General features: G+C 39.7%; 1 protein-coding gene across 1 annotated transcript; it reads right to left on the reverse strand.

Moving 5' to 3' along the window:
• Positions 1-670: 670 nt before the first annotated feature.
• On the reverse strand, positions 671-19,540 carry SpZ12-1 (DNA-binding protein with twelve Zn fingers; the record flags this gene model as incomplete). Its single annotated transcript, NM_214616.1, is given in 8 exon segments — positions 671-1,768; positions 4,361-4,528; positions 6,462-7,013; positions 7,015-7,038; positions 7,040-7,078; positions 7,080-7,657; positions 10,819-10,978; positions 19,524-19,540. Coding segments are annotated over 7 exon segments (1,782 nt in total). The 5' UTR covers positions 10,940-10,978; positions 19,524-19,540.
• Positions 19,541-19,763: the final 223 nt, after the last annotated feature.

Raw genomic sequence — 19,763 nt, forward strand, 5'->3', positions numbered from 1 at the left:
AAGAACTGGTAGAAAAGCAAATAGTCCAAAGTACAATCACTCAATCACACAGGTGTGATACATTCATTAAAGGGAATATTAAAACTGATTGAATTCAAAATATTACAGAATCCAACATTATTTAATCCTTTCAAGATGGAGAATATATTTACAATCTTAAAATACTTTTGCCCTTCATCATTTACAGAGGTTTTATAGAAATCAAGGGCCGGTATTCTTGAAAGGTGATTAATTTCATAGCAGTTAAATCCCAACTAACATAGTTGAATCTATTTCAATGGATGTTCTTTTGCTTGTTTGTTGTAATTCAATGAACAAACAAAAGTTTTCATTCCATGACTAAATAATTTTCGGGAATGGAAGGCTAAAAACCTGATACTCTATAAATAATCAATGAGCCAGATTAACACTCTTCTGTTTTTAAGAATACAAGCCAATAATTGCAACAATCTATATACATTTAAGATGAAGAACTCTTCCCCCTTCCCATAATAGCAAACTCTTTAAATATTGTCAAATATTAATTCTTTCTTACAATAGAGTTTTAATATTTTAATATAAATACATCAGAATTTTCCACATTTAGATTTTGGTTGGGGGGTGGGGAGGGGGTATTTCCATAATAATCATAATAACCCAATATTCGAAAAGACTGCTTATTTACAAAATCCGAAATTTCCCAAAACCAGCTAGAAAAGTTTTAAAATGAATATATTTTCAAATAGATTTCATTATACACTTATAAGATGGCAACTACATGAACAGACATATAATTTTTCATATTGTTTACAACAGGTATGCATAAATTTCCCTCATAATTGTGGGTTTATCTATTTAACAAACAAATTAACTGGTTGATTCTAAGTTACAATCAGTCAATCGTTCACAGAGAAAAACATCTGAATCAATTTAGTTAATCATTTTGAAAAGACATAAATACGTATAAAATACACCTCATCATATCTACACATACAAAGGCCCGTGTGCATATCAAGAAAATACAAAACGAAATTCGGATGGTGAGACCAATAACTACAGTCAAACCTGTCTATAGCGACCACCCAAGGGATACTTAAAAAGTGGTCTTTGTAGACAGGTTCCTTTAATAGTACATGTTTCAATGAGAAACAATTTTCAAGGGAAACAAAACATGTGGTCTTTATAGACAGGCGGTCTTTGTAGACAGGTGGTCACTAAAGCAGGTTTGACTGTACCAAACCTCCGCTGACTCACTCCCTCCCAGTGGTTCCTCGAGGGCTGCTCACTCAGACGCATCGTCCGGTCCCGGCATGGTGGCATTGTGTTTGAAGAGTGCGTTGCGGGTGAAGAGTGTCTGGCAGATAGTACAGGGACCCGTTTCACAAAGCCTTTGTTCAATGACAAGTTTTGTGAAACGCACCCCAGGAATAAGGTTTCTCACTGGTGTGGATCAGGTAGTGGGTCTTTAAGCTACTGCTCTGAGGCCCACTCATTCAGACGCCTCCTCTGGTCCCGGCATGTCGGCATTGTGGGCTCTCTTCATGTGCTTCTTGACGCTGGCGTTGCGGGTAAAGAGTGCATGGCAGATAGTACAGGAGTAAGGTTTCTCACCGGTGTGGATCAGGTAGTGGGTCTTCAAGCTACTGCTCTGGGTGAAGCACTTCCCGCAGAGCTCACAGGAGTAGGGCTTGTCCCCCGTGTGACGTCGCATGTGGACCTTAAGATGGCTGCCGTTGGAGAAGGCCTCTTTGCAAACCTCACAGCTAAAAGGCTTCTCTTTGGTGTGAACCTTGATAGAATAAAGCATTTTATCAAGTAAATTTATCAATTCATCATAACAATAATATGTCAATTTATATAGCACAGCTACTATATGAATATACTCTACTGCACTTAATACAAGGTATCATATTAGAATAATTAGATGCTGCTTATAAGTATCGGCTGTGATATAGATATACATACATACATATTTCATAATTTCACTTTATATTTGTTCTTTTGTCATTACTCTGTTTAGTTTTAATTGTATCAATATTGTAAAGCGCTTTGATATAAATGTCTTATGAAAAGCGCTATATAAGTAAAAGTTATTATTATTATACAGTAGGCTTACGGTTGCACCATGTGAGAGAGAGGGAGGATTGAGGAGTCCTGAAAAGGACTGTCAGTAATCTTTTTTTCTTGAGTGCGTGTGTAGTCCTGAAAAAAAATCTGTTGGTCATATTATTACCCCGGCTGTACCTGAGCTGCCATAATAATGCGCTATTAAGTATTCAAGGAATTTCATCCTACCGGGTACCCATTTAATTCATCTGGCTGGATAGTGGCAAATGTAGACTAATGTCTTGCCAAAAGATATTTTATTGATCTCATTTTGCCGCATGAAGGTAATCCATACAAGTTCATTGTCCAAAGAGTAATTTAAAATGTATCATCATAGTCTTATACAAAGACACACAGATTTAAAGGTCATCATTTTAACAAAGTATTGTTGACAATGTAAGATTAAACATACCTGTTTATAGAGAATGGATTATTCTTTTGAATTGCTATGAGGTATATGAAAAGAAACAATCAAAAATTCACCTTTACTATAAGATTCAATGGCGTCAAAACTATTGCACTTTTCTAGCTGTTATTGATTATATTGCATGAACTGAATGTACCTGTTTTAGCTTGATTCAAGTGTGTAAAAAACTGCTTTGGAAATCTTTCTCAAAAATTGCTGAGAAGCAAATGTGACTGTGAACTACAATGAGTGTCCAACTACTCCAAAAATGAAAATGCGCTCTCAAACTCTGAATGAGAAGGAGAACCTTGAAGTCATGGAGCCACCGCCAAAGAAGGAGTCTGGAGCACGGGATCTGCCCAGACATTCACCAGGAGCTCGGCCGAGAGACTCCGCCTATAACTCTCCCGCCAGTTCAGGTGGTCCCTCAACTGAGGACATAATGAATGACCCCCAATTGATAAATACCATTCGCTCTCAAGTGGACAAAGCGATCAGCGAAGAAACACATTCACGTCTCATCCAAGCGATCATCGACGCAGTGAAAGAAGAGGTGACCAAACAGGTTTACGAGTCCATACATACAATTGGATCTTCACAAATACAGGGAGGAAATCACGAAATGTTTAGAGTTAGTCGGCATAAATATGGTACGATAACTACGCCGACTGATTTACTCCTGGATTTCCCCAGGAGTTACACGTTAACACAACTAGAGGGTAGCGTAAGTTTAACAGTGTGGATGCTCTCACTTGGCACTCAACGTATCTTTCAAAAGGGTTGTTTGTTTACAATCGAAAGTGAAAATTGCGTTTTGCCGTGTTTAGATGCAGAATCTGGGTTGAGGTCGAGTAGTGCGGGTGCGGGCGCCACTGCTTCCAGAAGTTACGCTGAGTAAGACATGGTCGGTGAAAGGTTGTGTAACTCAATCATGGCCAGTTGGTTCGAGTTAGAGCGTATTCACAACTAATGGTTTAAAGGTAAAGACCAGTATTGGAAACGCCCCAATTTCAAAAAATGAAATGGAAGCTCTTATTACCAATCATGTGAAAGAATATGTTTTGACTAATACATGATGATACAAATTTTGCCGGGAAACCGCCTACTAATTGATATATTTGGTAAATTAGTTTATCTATTGGACTGTGAGAGATAAACGCACGTGTGCGTAGTCCCATATACATCTTTCTGTGTACAGTGCTTGTAACTTTACAAAGACTGGGCCAAATTTCTTATCATTTTGATGATTCCAGAACCTTGCAGTACACACCAATACTTATATGCTACATGTAAATGATCAACCTTTTCTGATCCATTCCACAACGTTTCTTTCACAATGCAATCGCAGGACCATAACTGGTCTTTATCTTTAAGTCAAATATTTATGGGATATTTATTGCTGCAAAGCAAAAATTCGCAGACTAGGAAGCAACCGTCAGAAGATGGCTAACATGGCTTGTCCTACCTAACAACACGTAATACATGCGATTCGCATTGTGATTAATGAAATACAATTATTTGTAATAGGCACCTAACCCATTGCCTGCGGGAGCCAGGTAGTTCCTCTATTAAGTCTATGGGAATTAGAGAATGTGGTAGTCAACTGGTTAAAGGAATAGTTGAGTTTTGGAATAGAGGGCACTACACAAAATAATTTTTTGTGAGATAATGAAAAACTGAGTGTAAAATTGAAAGAGCATACAATTTATATAACAAAATCATCTTTGTTTGATTAAAATCGATCAAAGAGGGCTGGTCCTAAAAGGGCATAGATAAGAAAGAGAGCAATAACCATGCACTTTGACAGCATTTGCTGTCTTAAACAAGAACTGGACTGTCCCTTTAACAAAGACTTATGCCTTAAATTACCTTAATGTGTTCTTTAAGGTTGTCCTTTCTCTTGAAGGCTTTGCTGCACACTTCACACTGGAATGGTCTCTCTTCTATATGGATGAGAGTATGGGTCTTGAGCTCCTCAGAGTTGTTGAAACGTAGGTTGCAGAACTTGCAGTCAAAGTTCTGCCCTTCAGTGTGAATCTGCTCCAATGGGAAGGAGAAAACATCATGACCAACATGTTAGGTTCAAGGGGAAGTCCCATCCTGGGTGGTGTTTCACAAAGATCCTAAGTCAAACTCAACTCTAAGTTGGATTTAAAAAATTATGGAGAGCCATTTGTATTCTTAAAATAAAATATATTCAAAAATGAAAATTCAATATTTTAGAATTTTTATGAATTTCTCATCAAGAACATGAAATCTCCTTGTTTATAGAAAATATGAATGACTTGAATCAACATTTTATGCCTTCTAAATTTTTACAAAATATTTTCATAGATGCTAACGGCTTTGTCATAATTGTCAGGTCAAACTTAGTTCACTTAGGATCTTCGTGAAACACCAGAAGGTTTAAATATAACATATGGTTTTAATCTTCATTTACATAACCCATGGTCTAAAATTAACCTACAATAAGTGTGACACATTCAGAAGTCCGATATTAGAGGCGCGCAAAGCAAGATACAAAACTTAAATTGTGCTAATTTTAAACCATGGGTAATGTAAATGAGGATTTAAACCATGGGTGTAATTTACACCTCCCTTGTGAACTCAGGCCTGTGTGCTTAACACAGGTCACTATGTGCAAATTAAAGATTTTAGTTATAGTTGAAGATGATTTCCAGCAAGTTTTTGTGAGTTTTTTAATTTTTATTTTACTGGTTCAAACATTCAATCTACTGCATGATTAACAATCCAGAATGAATTATAGCCATGTTCTCTCAACATACGATGCCCATACCAGAGCCCCGGATCAGCTTTAAGTTGGTTGTAATAAAAGAAAAAGAATTAGAGAAACAGGTCAGTTAAAAAGATCCAAATTGCCCCCCCCCCCTCAAAAAAGCACACAACAACAACAACAATTTTCCCTTAAAGGCTCACTGCACTACTTGTAGCTACTTGCGCCCTCTATATAACAAACAATGCCTAATCGGTGACCATTGGTCCCCCATGATGCTCTTTTTCTTATGTTAACTGAGAGCTGAGTTGATGAGATAACCACCTGTCCAGTGACCTTGCAGGGCGGTCTAATCCCTCCTGTAAACTATGGCAGATAAGCTTTAAAGGAAACCTCAGTACCTCACCCCAAAGAATAAGACATAAGAGTAAATGAGATGTATTCCTTACGGAAATGTACGAGAGTTATATAAATGAAGATATTCTTGGCATGATGTGTTGCCTTTTAGCATGACATGGACGCAACCATTTTCTTGAAAATGTGACGTACTAGTGGAAGTTGTACATGTATCATGCATCAAGTTTTAGTTGAAAAGGCTTTTTAAATCAATAACAAAACATTTACTTTTCAATGAGGAAAAATTATAGCCGAGAAGATGGAAATTATATTTGGTGAAAAATATGTAACAGGGGAACAATTGTAATTAGTTCATTTAAAAATACTAAAATATAGCAGTTGACAAATCTATTTCATTTATGAGAAAACTTCAACCCAGAAGAGCACCAACTTTTTAATGCAATTTCCCCTTTAAGATCCCTATATGTGTTATATAATGGTGAGAAGCTTATGATCAGTTCTGGGCCCTGTCTTACACAGAGTTGCAATTAATCCGATTCAATCTCAAGTACATGTGTGCAGTCTCCTATCTCTTATGTACATACTTGCGATTGAAGTTGTGATTGATATCAACTCTTTGTAATACTGGGCCCAGAACTTCTACTGCAGGGGAAGTCAGTCTTCATATTAAGTTTGTTTGAATACAAACAGGAAAAAACTTATCCTGGAAACATACCTGTACAACTCCTCTTAAATTGTTGATAGTCTAAAAGACAGCGCCTTGTATCCTTTAGAAAAGGCACTTTATAAATCGCTTTATAGATCCAATCATATATATTATTACTATTATCATCTTTTTAACTCTATTTTTCAATAGAATTTTGAGAAAGAATTGCATACCTTGACATGGGTGAGGAGGTTGTCTTTCTTGCCGAACTGCCGATGACAGATCTCACACATGTATGGCTTCTCACCCGTATGCACCCGCATGTGAGTGGACAGCTGGGTCCCCTGTATGAATGCAGCACCACACACCTCACACACGTATGGCTTGTTGCCTGTGTGGATACGCATATGAACCGTCAGGGTGCACTTGACACTGAAGCTCTTGTCACATATGAGGCAGGCGAAGGGTTTCTCCCCCGTGTGTGTTCTCATATGGGACTGAAGACTGGTCGTGGAGCTGACCCACTTGCTGCAGAGCGGGCACTTGACCTCCTTCTCGCCCGTGTGGGTGCGGATGTGACGCTTCAGCCAGGAACTCTGACCGAAGAGCTTCTGGCAGATGGGGCACTGGAAGCACTTCTCGCCGGTGTGCGTCCGCATGTGGGACCGCAGATTGCTGGCGCGGGTGAAAGACTTGGTGCACTCGTCGCATTGATGGAGTCTCTCTCCGGTGTGGATCTTGGTGTGACGCGTAAGACAGCTCTTCTGGGCGAACCGTTTCCCGCAGGTTTTGCATTCGTAGGGCCTCACTCCCATGAAGACACTCTGGATCTGGCCCAGATGGTTGCTATGCCCGTCAATGTACTGCGACCCACCGGCAATGTATGGTCTTGTGAATGGCTCCGACTGGCTGCTCTCACTGTCAGCCTCGATGCTCAGCGCCCCCTCGTTCTCCTCATCCGTACCATCCGCATCACCATCTAGATTCCCAATTCCCTGATACTCTTCACGGAACTGCTCATACCTCTCTTGTCGTTCCGAGCTCCCTGTATCCTGCGACCCGCTGTCCGTCTCATCTTCAGCCGTGGACATGTCATCGCTCCGAGAATCCAAGTGCTCCTCCTGCTGCCTCGACTCGATGCTCGCGCAGCATTTCATACACAGCACCAACTCCAGATCATGCAGTTGATAACGGAAAGTAGTCCTCGCATGTTCTGCATTATCGTAAGGTTTGAAGCACACCTCGCACCTATCTTCGTCCGTCACCGTCTCTTGTTTGATCTCGATATTATTGTTTGGTACTGGATGATGATAGACAGGGCTGCTTGGACTGAAAGGAATACCCTGATGTTGCGTAGCGTACTGAAAGACATGGCTGGACGACTTTGCATAATGTTTCTCGCTCCCCCTCCCGAGACTAGTAAAGTAGCCTGTATAGGTAAAACACACACAAATATATTACTAAACATAATAAACATATACATGTTTCACAAAACAAAATCAAATGATATTACTAAATATAATAAACATAACAGTAAAATAATATTACTTGACAAGTTGACATAATAAACGTAGTATAAATTACTATAGAAAATAAACAATATATAATTCTAAACATACTATATATTACTAAACATAATGAAATAATACTTTACATATATGTATTGTGAACACTTCATTGCATTCTAATCAAATCTGATCCAAAAGTTATATGATATAGCAACTTCTCCTTGCATTTATAAAACACTGCACACATTGCATCACACGTTTGAGCCACTTTAGAATGTCACTATCACCATTGGTCACATGACTTCAAACGTAAGACAAATGTGCATTATCTCCACTCCCTGCCATAATTTGCATCATTCGCAAAGGTTTCAAACAAGTCTTATAGGCACTCATTCTTCACTCACTTCACTGGGTAAGATTTTATTTATTTTATTTTTTTTTTACTGTATTCTTTGATTTTGCATGTTTTTATGAAAGTGGTAAATAAATTCAATTCAATTCAAAACTGCTTTAAAGAGTGGCAATATAGATAAATCTCTTGCAAAATGATGTTAGTGTCACATTTGGGATTCAAACCCTGGACAATTTGATTCCAAGTCAGGTGACTTGAACCTTGAATATTTAAGTATAATGGCAACTCCACATGAAAATAGAATTATTAATCAAGAAACCTGCAAATTAAACACTACATATCTGCTCACTGCTCTTATCAACAAACATGTCCCCAGCAAAAGGACAGGGAAAAAGTTCCAACCACCATAGTTTTCCCAGAAACACAAACAGCTTTGTAGAAGAAAGGAATGCTACTACATCAAAGCAAGACAAAACAGCACTAAACCAGAGTATTGGGACAAGTTCAAGACCGTCCGGAAAGAAGTAGACAGGGAACTACGTAAGGCAAGGAGAAAGTACATATCAGAGCTATCTATATCTCATGACGTAAGGAAGTTCTGGAAGTACGTCAAATTCCGCAAGAGAGATAATGTTGGTATCCACGCACTCAAGGTTGACAATGTAACTGTAGTTGACGACAGCTCAAAGGCCCAAGTGTTAGCACAACAGTTCCAGAGTGTCTTCACTCAGGAAGACCCGCTACTGCCAACATTGTTAAATAGTCCCCATCAAGACATATTAGATGTGAACATCACCGTACAGGGAGTGGAGAAACTCTTACAGAATCTCCAAACCAACAAGGCAGCTGGACCAGACAATATTCCCAATGCTGCATTGAAGTTAGCAGCCAAAGAAATAGCACCTGTACTTCAACTCATTTACCAACAGAGCATGAAGGACAGTGAATTGCCTGAAGATTGGAAACAAGCTACCATATCACCCATCTTCAAAAAAGGCTCTAAGTCAGATCCAAGTAACCATCGACCGATTTCGCTTACATGTGTCTGCTGTAAAGTTCTAGAACATATACTAGACAGTCATATCATGAAACATGTGACCCAAAGAAGTATTTTGGTCGACGCACAGCACGCTTTCAGGAAATCAAGATCGTGTGAGACTCAGCTGATATCTACATTCCATGACCCATCTTCAAATCATAACAAGTACCAAACTACAGACATAGCTATACTGGACTTCAGCAAAGCTTTTGATGTAGTCCCACACAGACGCCTTCTTCAGAAGTTAAGTTTCTACGGTATACGAGGTGAAACCCTTGCGTGGATCAAGTCCTTCTTAACCGGCCGTGTCCAAAGGGTCATAGTGAATGGGAGAACATCGCCATGGATGCCCGTCCTCAGTGGAGTTCCGCAAGGGACCGTCCTCGGCCCACATCTGTTCATCCTCTACATTAACGACATAATACAGTGTGTCACATCAACCCCAAGGCTGTTTGCAGACGACTGTATTATCTACAGGCCTATCATTAACCCAGAAGACGAAGTCTCCTTTCAGACCGACCTTAACAATTTGCTAGAATGGTCAAGCAAGTGGGGTATGAGATTAAACTCATCAAAGTGCAAAGTAATGATGGTTTCCAGAAAACGTAATCCCGGGAAGACTAACTACCAGATGAAAGATAGCCCCCTTGAAGAAGTCAAAGAGAACAAGTACCTGGGAGTTATCATCCAAAATAACTTAAAATGGGACAGGCAGTCCAGCAATGCTGCAACTAAAGCAACACAGATGCTCAACTTCCTCAAAAGGAATTTTTCTTCCTGCTCAAGAACTGTGAAAGAAAACCTCTTCAAGAAAATAGTCCAACCCCACTTAGAATACGCCAGCTTGGCATGGAACCCCGGAACCAAGAAAAACAGGGATCTGCTGCAAAAAGTGCAGCGAAGGGCAGCAAGGTTCGTGTTGGGCGACTTCACTCCCCAGTCCAGTGTGACCAAAATGCTGACAACACTGAAATGGGACAACGTAGACAGGAGACGCCTAATCCAAAGGGTAACTACACTCCACAAGATGATTAATGCAAAACTAGATATTCCACTACGAGATTATCTCCAGAGGAAAGGATCAAGAAGTAGGCGGACACATGACAAACAGTTGACTACCTTTCAGTGCTCATCAACACCCTTTGCAGAATCCTTCTTCCCTGAAGCTGTAAAATTATGGAATGACCTACCTCAACTAAACGTGGACATCAAATCCAGCACAGTCTTCAAATCCGCAATCCCAAAACTAAATCAAATAGCATAACCCCAGAAATACACAAATCTATACTCTCGTCATGTCAAGTTATACTTCCAATTATAGTTCCTAGCGGACCTTTCGGAAGAGACGAACACAAGGCACAAGGTACAAGGTAGAAGGTATATGAAAGAGACATTTACAATTTAAAATTCAGACTTGTGTAACACCTCTATTTTATTGTAAATGGGACGTTCAAAATTACTGTATCAACTTGTTCTTCATTATTATTGTTATGATCTTCATTATCACTATTACTATCATTATTGTTGCTGTTGTTGTTGTTGTTGCTACTTTTATTAATATCTTTATCATCATCATCATCATACATCATCATCATTATTTTTTTTCATAATTGAAAAGTAAGGTAAAGTTGATTTGAAAAGTATAAAGTAAAGTTGATTTGAAATATGAATTAATTTCTGACTTCACTTACCATCATCACTAGTTTCCTCCACTGGCTCCCGTTTAATGGTTACCTGTGCTGTAACCGGTGCTATAACCGGTACTGTGACCGGTATAGGTGCATCTCTTTTTCGTTTCTTAGAGAGATCCATCGCCTGTGTCATTTTGTCGTCTGCTGTGCTGGATCTCTCCTGGCGACAGAAGTCAAAGAGAAAAATAATGTAAGAGCAGAATCTGTTTTGACATGATATATTTCGGCTGTCTCTGAAACGATTTTGATAAAACAAAGATGATTTTGTCATTTAAATAGTGCAGTGCGTCCCAGAAAAACAAAACCGAGAACTATCGATGTTTTATCATAACTTAGTCACATTTATTATTACTAAATGACACATATTTGGAAAGCGTAGATCCTCCTCTTTCATTTGATGCAACTCACATGATGCATATTTTACGCATGAGTGATTAAAATGAATTTGAAGAGAGGAAACCAAAAAGTCATTTGGCGGACGGTATCTGAATTTCAAAGAGAAAATCACATTTCTAGAAAGTTGAGGTTCTGCCCTTTCATATGACATCTCAATCAGGAAAAAAGAGCATGGAATGACAAAGTTCTGTTTGTTTAAAGTAGTGCTTGCATTTCCATAATTTTATCAAACAAATTAGTTTTCACTGGGTGCCTGCCATAGCGACATGCAGAATTGACAACAGACTTAACTCAGTTTTGTTGACAATCAGCCATGCATGAAGTCTTTCGTCTACGGCTGATTGTCAACGAAAAGGAGTTAAGTCTTTTGTCAACTCTGTTTGTCACTTTTGCGATACGAAAAAATGGATTCCGCAATGATTTTTCTTGATGCATTTCACATTGACTCTGTACAGAGACTTTCACGTTATGAGCGATAAATCCTCGGGAAGATGGCCGACTCACCGGTAAACTGTGCACGAAGCAAATATATCGTTTATCCATGTACAATGAGTTTACGAGCACCCATTGGGTGATCAATCTAGCAAAAAAAATCCCAAGTAACGCCCCCGGGCGCTGATCCAATCAGAAAATTGATGCGTAAATCAGCTTGACCTTAGTTTGACTTGGGCAGCTACTTTGCTCTTCCGTTCGGGCGTCCGATCGACTCCTCGGTTTTCCGAACGATTCCTCGGTTAGGTTTTTCAGGTTTCGGATAATACCGGCAAGTTTAATGACCGTGGGAAAGCGAGCCAAGTTATGCGCATTGCGGCATGATTTGAGTTCATGGAAAGTTCAACTGCGCGTGCCTCGCCAGCTCAAGGAATGCAGTCTAGTCATTGGTGTTATAATTAGCATTGGCGAAATGAAAATCATAATCTAATGGAGGAGATTAATTATGTGCAATATTAATTGTCATGATGATTGGCACAGCAGGTTCTTCCATTCATTCATATTTTGATGTTGCATGTACTTTTATCCTTCCTCTCACTCTCTCATCCCTTTTCTCTATCTGAACTTGCTACTTTCAGATTTTCCTTTTCTTCTTCAGTTCTGGTCTTTCCTCTCTATTTCTATTTCACTCCCACCCCCTGTCTCTCTGTCTGTATCTCTCTCTCTCGATCTCTCTCTCTCTCTTTGCTCTCTCTGCCTCTTCCTCTTTCTCCCTTCGTCTCTCCTTCATCCCCTCTGTTTCTCTCTCACACTTTCTGTCCCTCCCTCCTCCTCTCCACCTCTTTTCTCTTATGATGATGTTTTACAGTACAACATTCTATAATTATATGTTATTTTTATCATATTTTGTGGGTTGCACAGGAGCAGGGTCCACGTCCCGCAACCTGGGTGTCATGATTTCTTGAAGCCATGATAGCTGATGCTCCTACATGTATGTAAATACATACATGTATTAATACATTTAAATATCAATTTACCAATTAAAATGGAAAACAAGTTCATAAACATTAGACACGATTGTCGTAATGAGCTGTGCTGCTCATAATTAGGAAATGTATTAGTTGTACAAAGCAAAAGAGATGACTCAATGAGTGCGGACAGGCGCGGATCCAGGGCGAACAGACTTTGCCGCCCCCCCCCCCCCCCTCCCGCAAAAAGAGAGAGAGAGAGAGAGAAAGAAGGGAAAGAGGAGAGAAAGGGAAAGAAAGAAGAGGAAGAAGAAAAGAAAAAGGGGAAAGGAGATCGGGCGGCAAAAGGGCCTTGCCTCCCAGCTGTTACCTCCCCCTCCCCCCCCCCCCCCATCACAAAATAAGAGAGAAGGAAGGAAAGGGAAAGGAAAAAGAGGAGGGAAAGGAAAAAGAGGAGATAAAGGGAAAGAAAAAAAGAGAAAGAAGATAGTTAAGGTGTAGATTGGGGGGGGGGGGCACTGTCGCACTGATGGGGGGGGGGGGGGGGGGTTGGGCTTGGGGAAGGGGGTGACAGATGCCCCCAAAATATAATTCAAACGTGGTTTATTTCTAATTCGATACCGGTGATTTACAAATATTACTAAAATGACATGATTTTCCTAGATTTTTTTATGAGTGTTGGGAAATGGCAAATTCCTAAATAAGGAAAAAAGAATAGTGACCTGCCTTTATCACAAAATAATGAGGAGTCAAAATGTGCTCATCTGACCGTAATTAAAAGCCTATATTCCCTGAGCTTCTGTGTGCTCCTCCCCTTGACCCCCGCCGGGGCTTCGACCCTAGACCCCACGCTAATTTACGTTACGTTGATCGTTTCTACCCCCCCCCCTCAAAAAAAAACAAAACAAAAAAAACACCAACAACAACATCAACAATAACACGTTTTTGCTCATTTCGCCACTGCTGGGTCACCATTACGTACCAATATTTGGCTTGCATAATTTCAAATCCCCCCCCCCTAAGAAATTCTGGATCCGCGCCTGAGTGTGGAGGTATATGTATGTATTGATTGATTGAGTTTTATTCGACAAGCTTCGAACATACAACATATACAATAATAACAAATCAACAAGTCAGCTTGAACAGGATAACCCACAAGAGCTTATTTCCAGTGGGGTCCCTTACAGACATATATAAAATTAATAAGTAAAAATAGTCATATTTACAGACAGATAAGAAAAATAAAAGAATTACCTTTTAAAGATAATAATAATAACATTAAACTGATGATAGAAATGATAATAAGTACAAGAAGAAAAGGAAGAAGGAGAAGAAGAAAAAGAGGAGGAGGAAGAAGAAGAAAATAATGATGAATTAGTAGAATTTCTATAACGTACGAAAACATAAATATATACAAAATGAAAAAGTATGAACCGGCAGAAGAATACAAATTTCAATCACATGTCATTCACTTCTCCGACTGTCAAGTATTAGGTTTTCCTTTAATTTCCTCTTAAAATGAGCATAGTTTTTTTTTTGAGCTTTGAAAATTGACATCCAACACAAGGCCCCCCCCCCCCCCCCCCCCCCGCTCTCTCTCTTTCTCTCTCCTTCTCTCTTTCTCTCTAATTATTTATCTCAATGTCATACCCCCTTTCCATCACATCTCACTCTGATCTAATATGAAATTGGACTGAACAGGAAAATAATAATAATAATAATAATACATAACATTTATTAGGCGCTTAATACTGATGTTTCTAAGCGCACAGTGTTCTGATTAAGAGAAGACTATAACCCGTAGAATTAAATTAGAAGAAAAAGCAAAAATACAAAAGTAACATAGATAAGGTAAGAAAAACAGTGGCAATCAACTAAATAAAGACAAATATGGTGCGCACCTCCATTGACCGACGCACAACTGCAATTTACAATTTGAAAAGATAGGTTTTGAGTAGAGATTTGAATTGAGATACAGAGGGGGCGCAGTGAATAAAGGCGGGCAGTTTGTTCCAGAGAGCGGGGGCAATAACTGAAAAGGCGCGGTCACCATACCGGGTGTTAGTGCGGGGTCCAGGTGTTAACAGTAATGTGGAAGATGAACGAAGTGTTCGTGACGACGTACGGGAACGTAAGGATATGAGATCGGAAAGGTAAGAGGGGGCTAAGCCATTGATAGCTTTGTAGCACAGGAGAAGAATTTTGAAGGATATGCGGTGGTGAATTTTAAGCCAATGTAGTGAGTTCAATATTGGAGTTATGTGCTCTGATTTACGCGAGAGAGTCACAAGCCGAGCAGCGCTATTCTGTACCCTTTGAAGTGGGACTAGATGTGACTGAGGGAGGCCAGAAAGAGAAGAATTACAGTAATCGATATGGGTCGAGACAAAAGCATGGACTAATTTTGAAGTTGTGGGTCGGTCAAGTAGCCTCCTGATTCTACTGATCTTATATATACCAAAGGAAGCAGACTTACAAATATTACTAATGTGTTGTTTGAAAGTAAGATTGCTGTCAATATTTAAACCAAGGTCACGCACAGAAGCACAACAACTGAGAGAGCCATCACTCATAACAAGATCAGGAAAGGGGTCTGAGTTCCGAAATTTAGAAGTAATATGAATCATTTCAGATTTTGAATCATTAAGGCAGAGACAGTTTTGAAAAGACCAGGTTTTGATTTCATTGAGGCAACTGGTGAGTTTGTTCGCGGCTACTGTCCTGCTGTTTGGGTGAAGAGTTACATAAATCTGGGTGTCGTCTGCATACATAGTGTGTTGAATATTCTGATGAAGGTTAATAACATTTGAGAGAGGGCTGGTGTAAAGAATAAACAGGAGGGGGCCGACCACGGAACCCTGAGGAACGCCGCAGATGAGGGGAAATGATTCCGAGTTGGTGTCATTGATGATCACCTTCTGAGTTCGGTGCATGAGATAGGAGCGAATCCATTGAAGTACGGTGCCGGTGATGGAGAAGTCGTTCTCTAAGCGATGGAGTAACAGGTCGTGGTTGATAGTGTCAAATGCGGCAGTGTAATCAAGCAAGATGAGGACAGCTTCATTACCCTTATCTACAGCTAGAAGTAGGTCATTTAGGACCTTGACAGTTGCAGTCTCAGTAGAATGATGATTCCGATAGGCAGATTGGTGGATTGGAAACAAACCGAGATTGTCAATGTGGGCTTTCAGCTGTAGTGACACAATACGTTCCAAAACCTTCCCAAGGAATGGCAGGTTTGCGATGGGCCTGTAGTTCTTAAGTCCATTCGTGTCGAGACTCGGCTTCTTTAGGAGAGGAAGAAGCAGAGAAGTCTTAAAAGACTCTGGAACTATTCCGGATGATAACGAGAGATTGAACAGTTTGGTTATGTGAGGAAGGAGTTCATCGAGGACTTCCTTTAGAAGCCAGGTAGGAATCGGATCTAGCTTACAGTGTTTAGAAGGAAGTGAAGTGATGAGCTTCCTGACTTGTGAGAGGGATACAAGGCAGAAATCAGAGAGTTCATGACGAGGGCCTGGAGCAAAAGATCTTGAAGCTGGTGCTGGTACTACATTAGGGAAAGAGGATACAACTTTGGCGACTTTTTCCCTGAAGAATGTAGCAAATCTGTTGGCGAGTTCACTATCAGAAGAATGATCTGGAAGAGGTGAAGATTGAGTGGGCGTTGAGAGTGTCTTCACAAGACGAAACAGTTCTTTAGTGTCAGCATTCTTGATGAGATCTTTGAGATACGCTGACTTCGCATTGAAGATGCACTCATAATATGACTCGCATTCACGGCGGTACAGCTCTCTATCAACAAAAAGTCCAGACTTGATCGAACGACGTTCCGCACGACGCCTTCGCCTCTTGGCTTCCTGGATATCATCGGTAAACCATGGCGCATCAGGTCTGATTGATACAGTCTTGACCTGGATTGGAGCGTGCTCATCAATCAACGTCCGCAAAGATGAGTTGTAATGCTCCGCGGAAGCAGATGGACAAGATAGATCAGGAAGTGAATGGAACATTGTGTCAATAGAGTTGCGTAGAGAGTCCTTGTCAATGCTGCGATATTTCCTGAAGGAAACCTCTTTCTTGGGATTCTTCGGCCTTGCGATATTGACAGTGGTGACAAGTGCACAATGGTCGGAAGGCATGGAAGATAGCGAGTTCACGTTGCAGACATCATCCGAATTCCTTGTGAAAATCAAATCTAGAGTGTGACCTGCACGATGGGTTGGTTCACGAACATGTTGCTTGAACCCTAACGAATCAACACATGTCATAACAGATTTTGCAAAATTATCATTGGGATCATCAACATGTATGTTGAAATCACCCAATAATAGAGGAAAATGATCATCTACAACAGCACCTTCAAGGAGAGTTGGAAATTCATCCAAGAATGTGCCGTTGGAGAGATTATTATTGGCAGACGGGGGTGGTCGATAAATACAGTACAACCTTACAGCAGATGAAGGTGTCAGATTGAGTGTGACATCCAGTAATTCAAAAGATGCAAAATCATTGTTGTTGTTCAAGGTACAGCGAGCCGTGGATCTATAGAGAAGCAAAATCCCACCGCCCTTGGAAGATAACCGGGGTCGATGGGTGATGGGTGAAATCATAATCAAAAGAATGACCGCATCAAAGATGTATGCACTTACATAAGTTATACATTTAATGATACCCTCCGACATCTCTGAATAACATATTTGAATACATAGAGTAGAATAGAATAGAAATGGTTCTTATTAGAAAAATCATCGCAGCCAATGGCTGAATTGCGATCCATTTCACAAACATACAATTGCAATTTAAATTGAAATAACACAAAATATGACATAAATCAAAAATCAAACATAGACCCCCGATAGGCATTTAAAAAGTCATTGATCAAATTCAAATTTTTGTTAAATAAAAGACAGAGAAAGAGAGAGGTGTAGAGGAGGGAGAGTTGGAGTGATGATAAAGAGAGAGAAAGAGAGGAAGAGAGGAAGAGAGAAAAAGAGAGAGAGAGAGAAGGGGGGACGAAAGAGTGAGACGGAAAGAGAGAGAGATATATATATACATTTATGAATATAATAAGCGATGACTGAAAGCATAACATTGATAATAATATGATACTACACATACAAAAAAGAAATATTAAAAAAATAATTACCAAAAAAAAAAAGCTGCCCCCAACCCCACTAATTTTTTTTTACCCCCCCCCCCCCAAAAAAAAAAAAATGCAACATTGTTACTGAAAATAATTTGGGAAACTCAATTATATAATACTGTCAAACGATCAAAATCCTCTCAAGATTTAACCATTTTTATCAAATTTGTCAGTTTTGTTAGCAAGTATACTAACCTGCCTCTCATTTATGAAACTATTACTGATATGTTATTTTATTGTCATATTACAACTTTCCATTTCGGACTTGTATTTGCATTTAATTATTTGACAGAGTGCTTTAATTATTTGACAGAGTGCTTTAATTATTTGACAAAGTGCTTATTATTTGACAAAGAAATTAATGTAGGAATGGAGACCACCAAATCTCGGTTGAGCACCCTTCGGAGCTTAGTTAGTTCCTGGTGTGTTTTTACAAAACGCCGAAATCATATTGCCGTTTCCCCCAGGCCAGGCAATTTCCCCCAGGCCAGGCAGTTCCCCCAAGCCAGGCCGCGCAAACGCGTAACCATGGAAATACTACGAACGCTGACCACAACCAGTTCAAAGTACAACATATACGCAGTCACAATCAGACGTAAACACGGCGAACGATTTCATACGACACTCAGCTGTATGGTTCGGAATTATTACCGAACAAAGGAAACAAACTTCGGCTCTGACGCCCTAGCTGTCAATCATACAAAAATGGATACCAAAAACACTGAAATTTCAGGCTTTAAACAGGTGACGCACTTTACACATAGGTGACGCACACATGGCGTTCCATACACATGCAAACGAAACGTGAACGGACATTTCAGGAAAAGAATCAAGTTTGTACCTTAAATATGACTTTTTTGATAATTTTTCTTAGTTAAGTAAGACTTATACTTAAGTGAAATACTTAAGTGAAATACTTAAGTGAAAAAATCATTAAAAATAGAGGGTTTGACTGAAATATCACAATTTTGGTATTGAAAAAAACGGAAAATAGTATGCTCTCTCGTCGCACTCAAATTTGTAACGTTAAGCGAATGGCGGGTCTTTTACATCCAATCAGAAGGAAAAAGAACGTTGATTCGTGGGCGGGGCGCGGGCGGGTAATTCAAATGAGGCGGAGACCGATTAAACGTAACCGCGCAAGCGCTAAATGTAAGGAATATTGCTTCGTGCTGTGGTTATTTTATTACACGGAATTCGTTTTCCACATCACCAGCACGCGATTGGGGAACCCAAGACATGCAGAGCGGCGATGAGAAAAAAAATCAGCAAAAATGACTTATTTTTTAGGACAAAATTTGTCCGCATTCATGCGGATGATGATCATTCTCAGACCATGCAGCGATTATTTCAAGAATAAATTTTATTTTTCTCCTTTTCTTTTATTTTGTACTTGTGCATGATGCGTGTAAAAAATTGTACTTTTTTGGCGCTAAATCTGGTATGAGGTCAATACCGTGATGGTTTACGGTAATACCTCATGCATATTTATGCTAGGACTAGTAGGAGTAGGACTCAGGAGTAGCCTTGCCCTCACTTGACGTTTACTTACATCGTTTATAATACATCGGACTGTAATGAAGCCCAATGCACAAAATGAATGAGCGTGAACAAGTGATAAAATGTTAACAAGTTAAGCTCACATATCACCAATATGGCTAAACAGATAGCATATACCAAAAGATAAAAGGTGTTCACACAGATTGCAATTACGAAATGGAAGTATCAAAACGAAATTTCTCAGTTAAAACCATTGAATTTACCTGGATGTGACACGGGCTTCCCAGCGTAGCTTTCACAACCGATCGACCACCAACACTTACCGGTAGTCTTAATTCAGACCCGGTCAAAGTCCTCGCCTCGTTGCGCGTTGCCAGTGTCATGCGGGTTAAAAAATTAATTAAAAATATTTATTAAAAAAAAACCGCTATATTTTGATGGTGCTTATCAGAAGATTAGGGCTATAGTCAAATAAAATTTTGAGCAAAAATAAACAATAAATT

The sequence above is a fragment of the Strongylocentrotus purpuratus genome, unplaced genomic scaffold, assembly GCF_000002235.5.
Source record: "Strongylocentrotus purpuratus isolate Spur 01 unplaced genomic scaffold, Spur_5.0 spur5_scaffold_17, whole genome shotgun sequence".
Classification (NCBI taxonomy): Eukaryota; Metazoa; Echinodermata; class Echinoidea; order Camarodonta; family Strongylocentrotidae; genus Strongylocentrotus; species Strongylocentrotus purpuratus.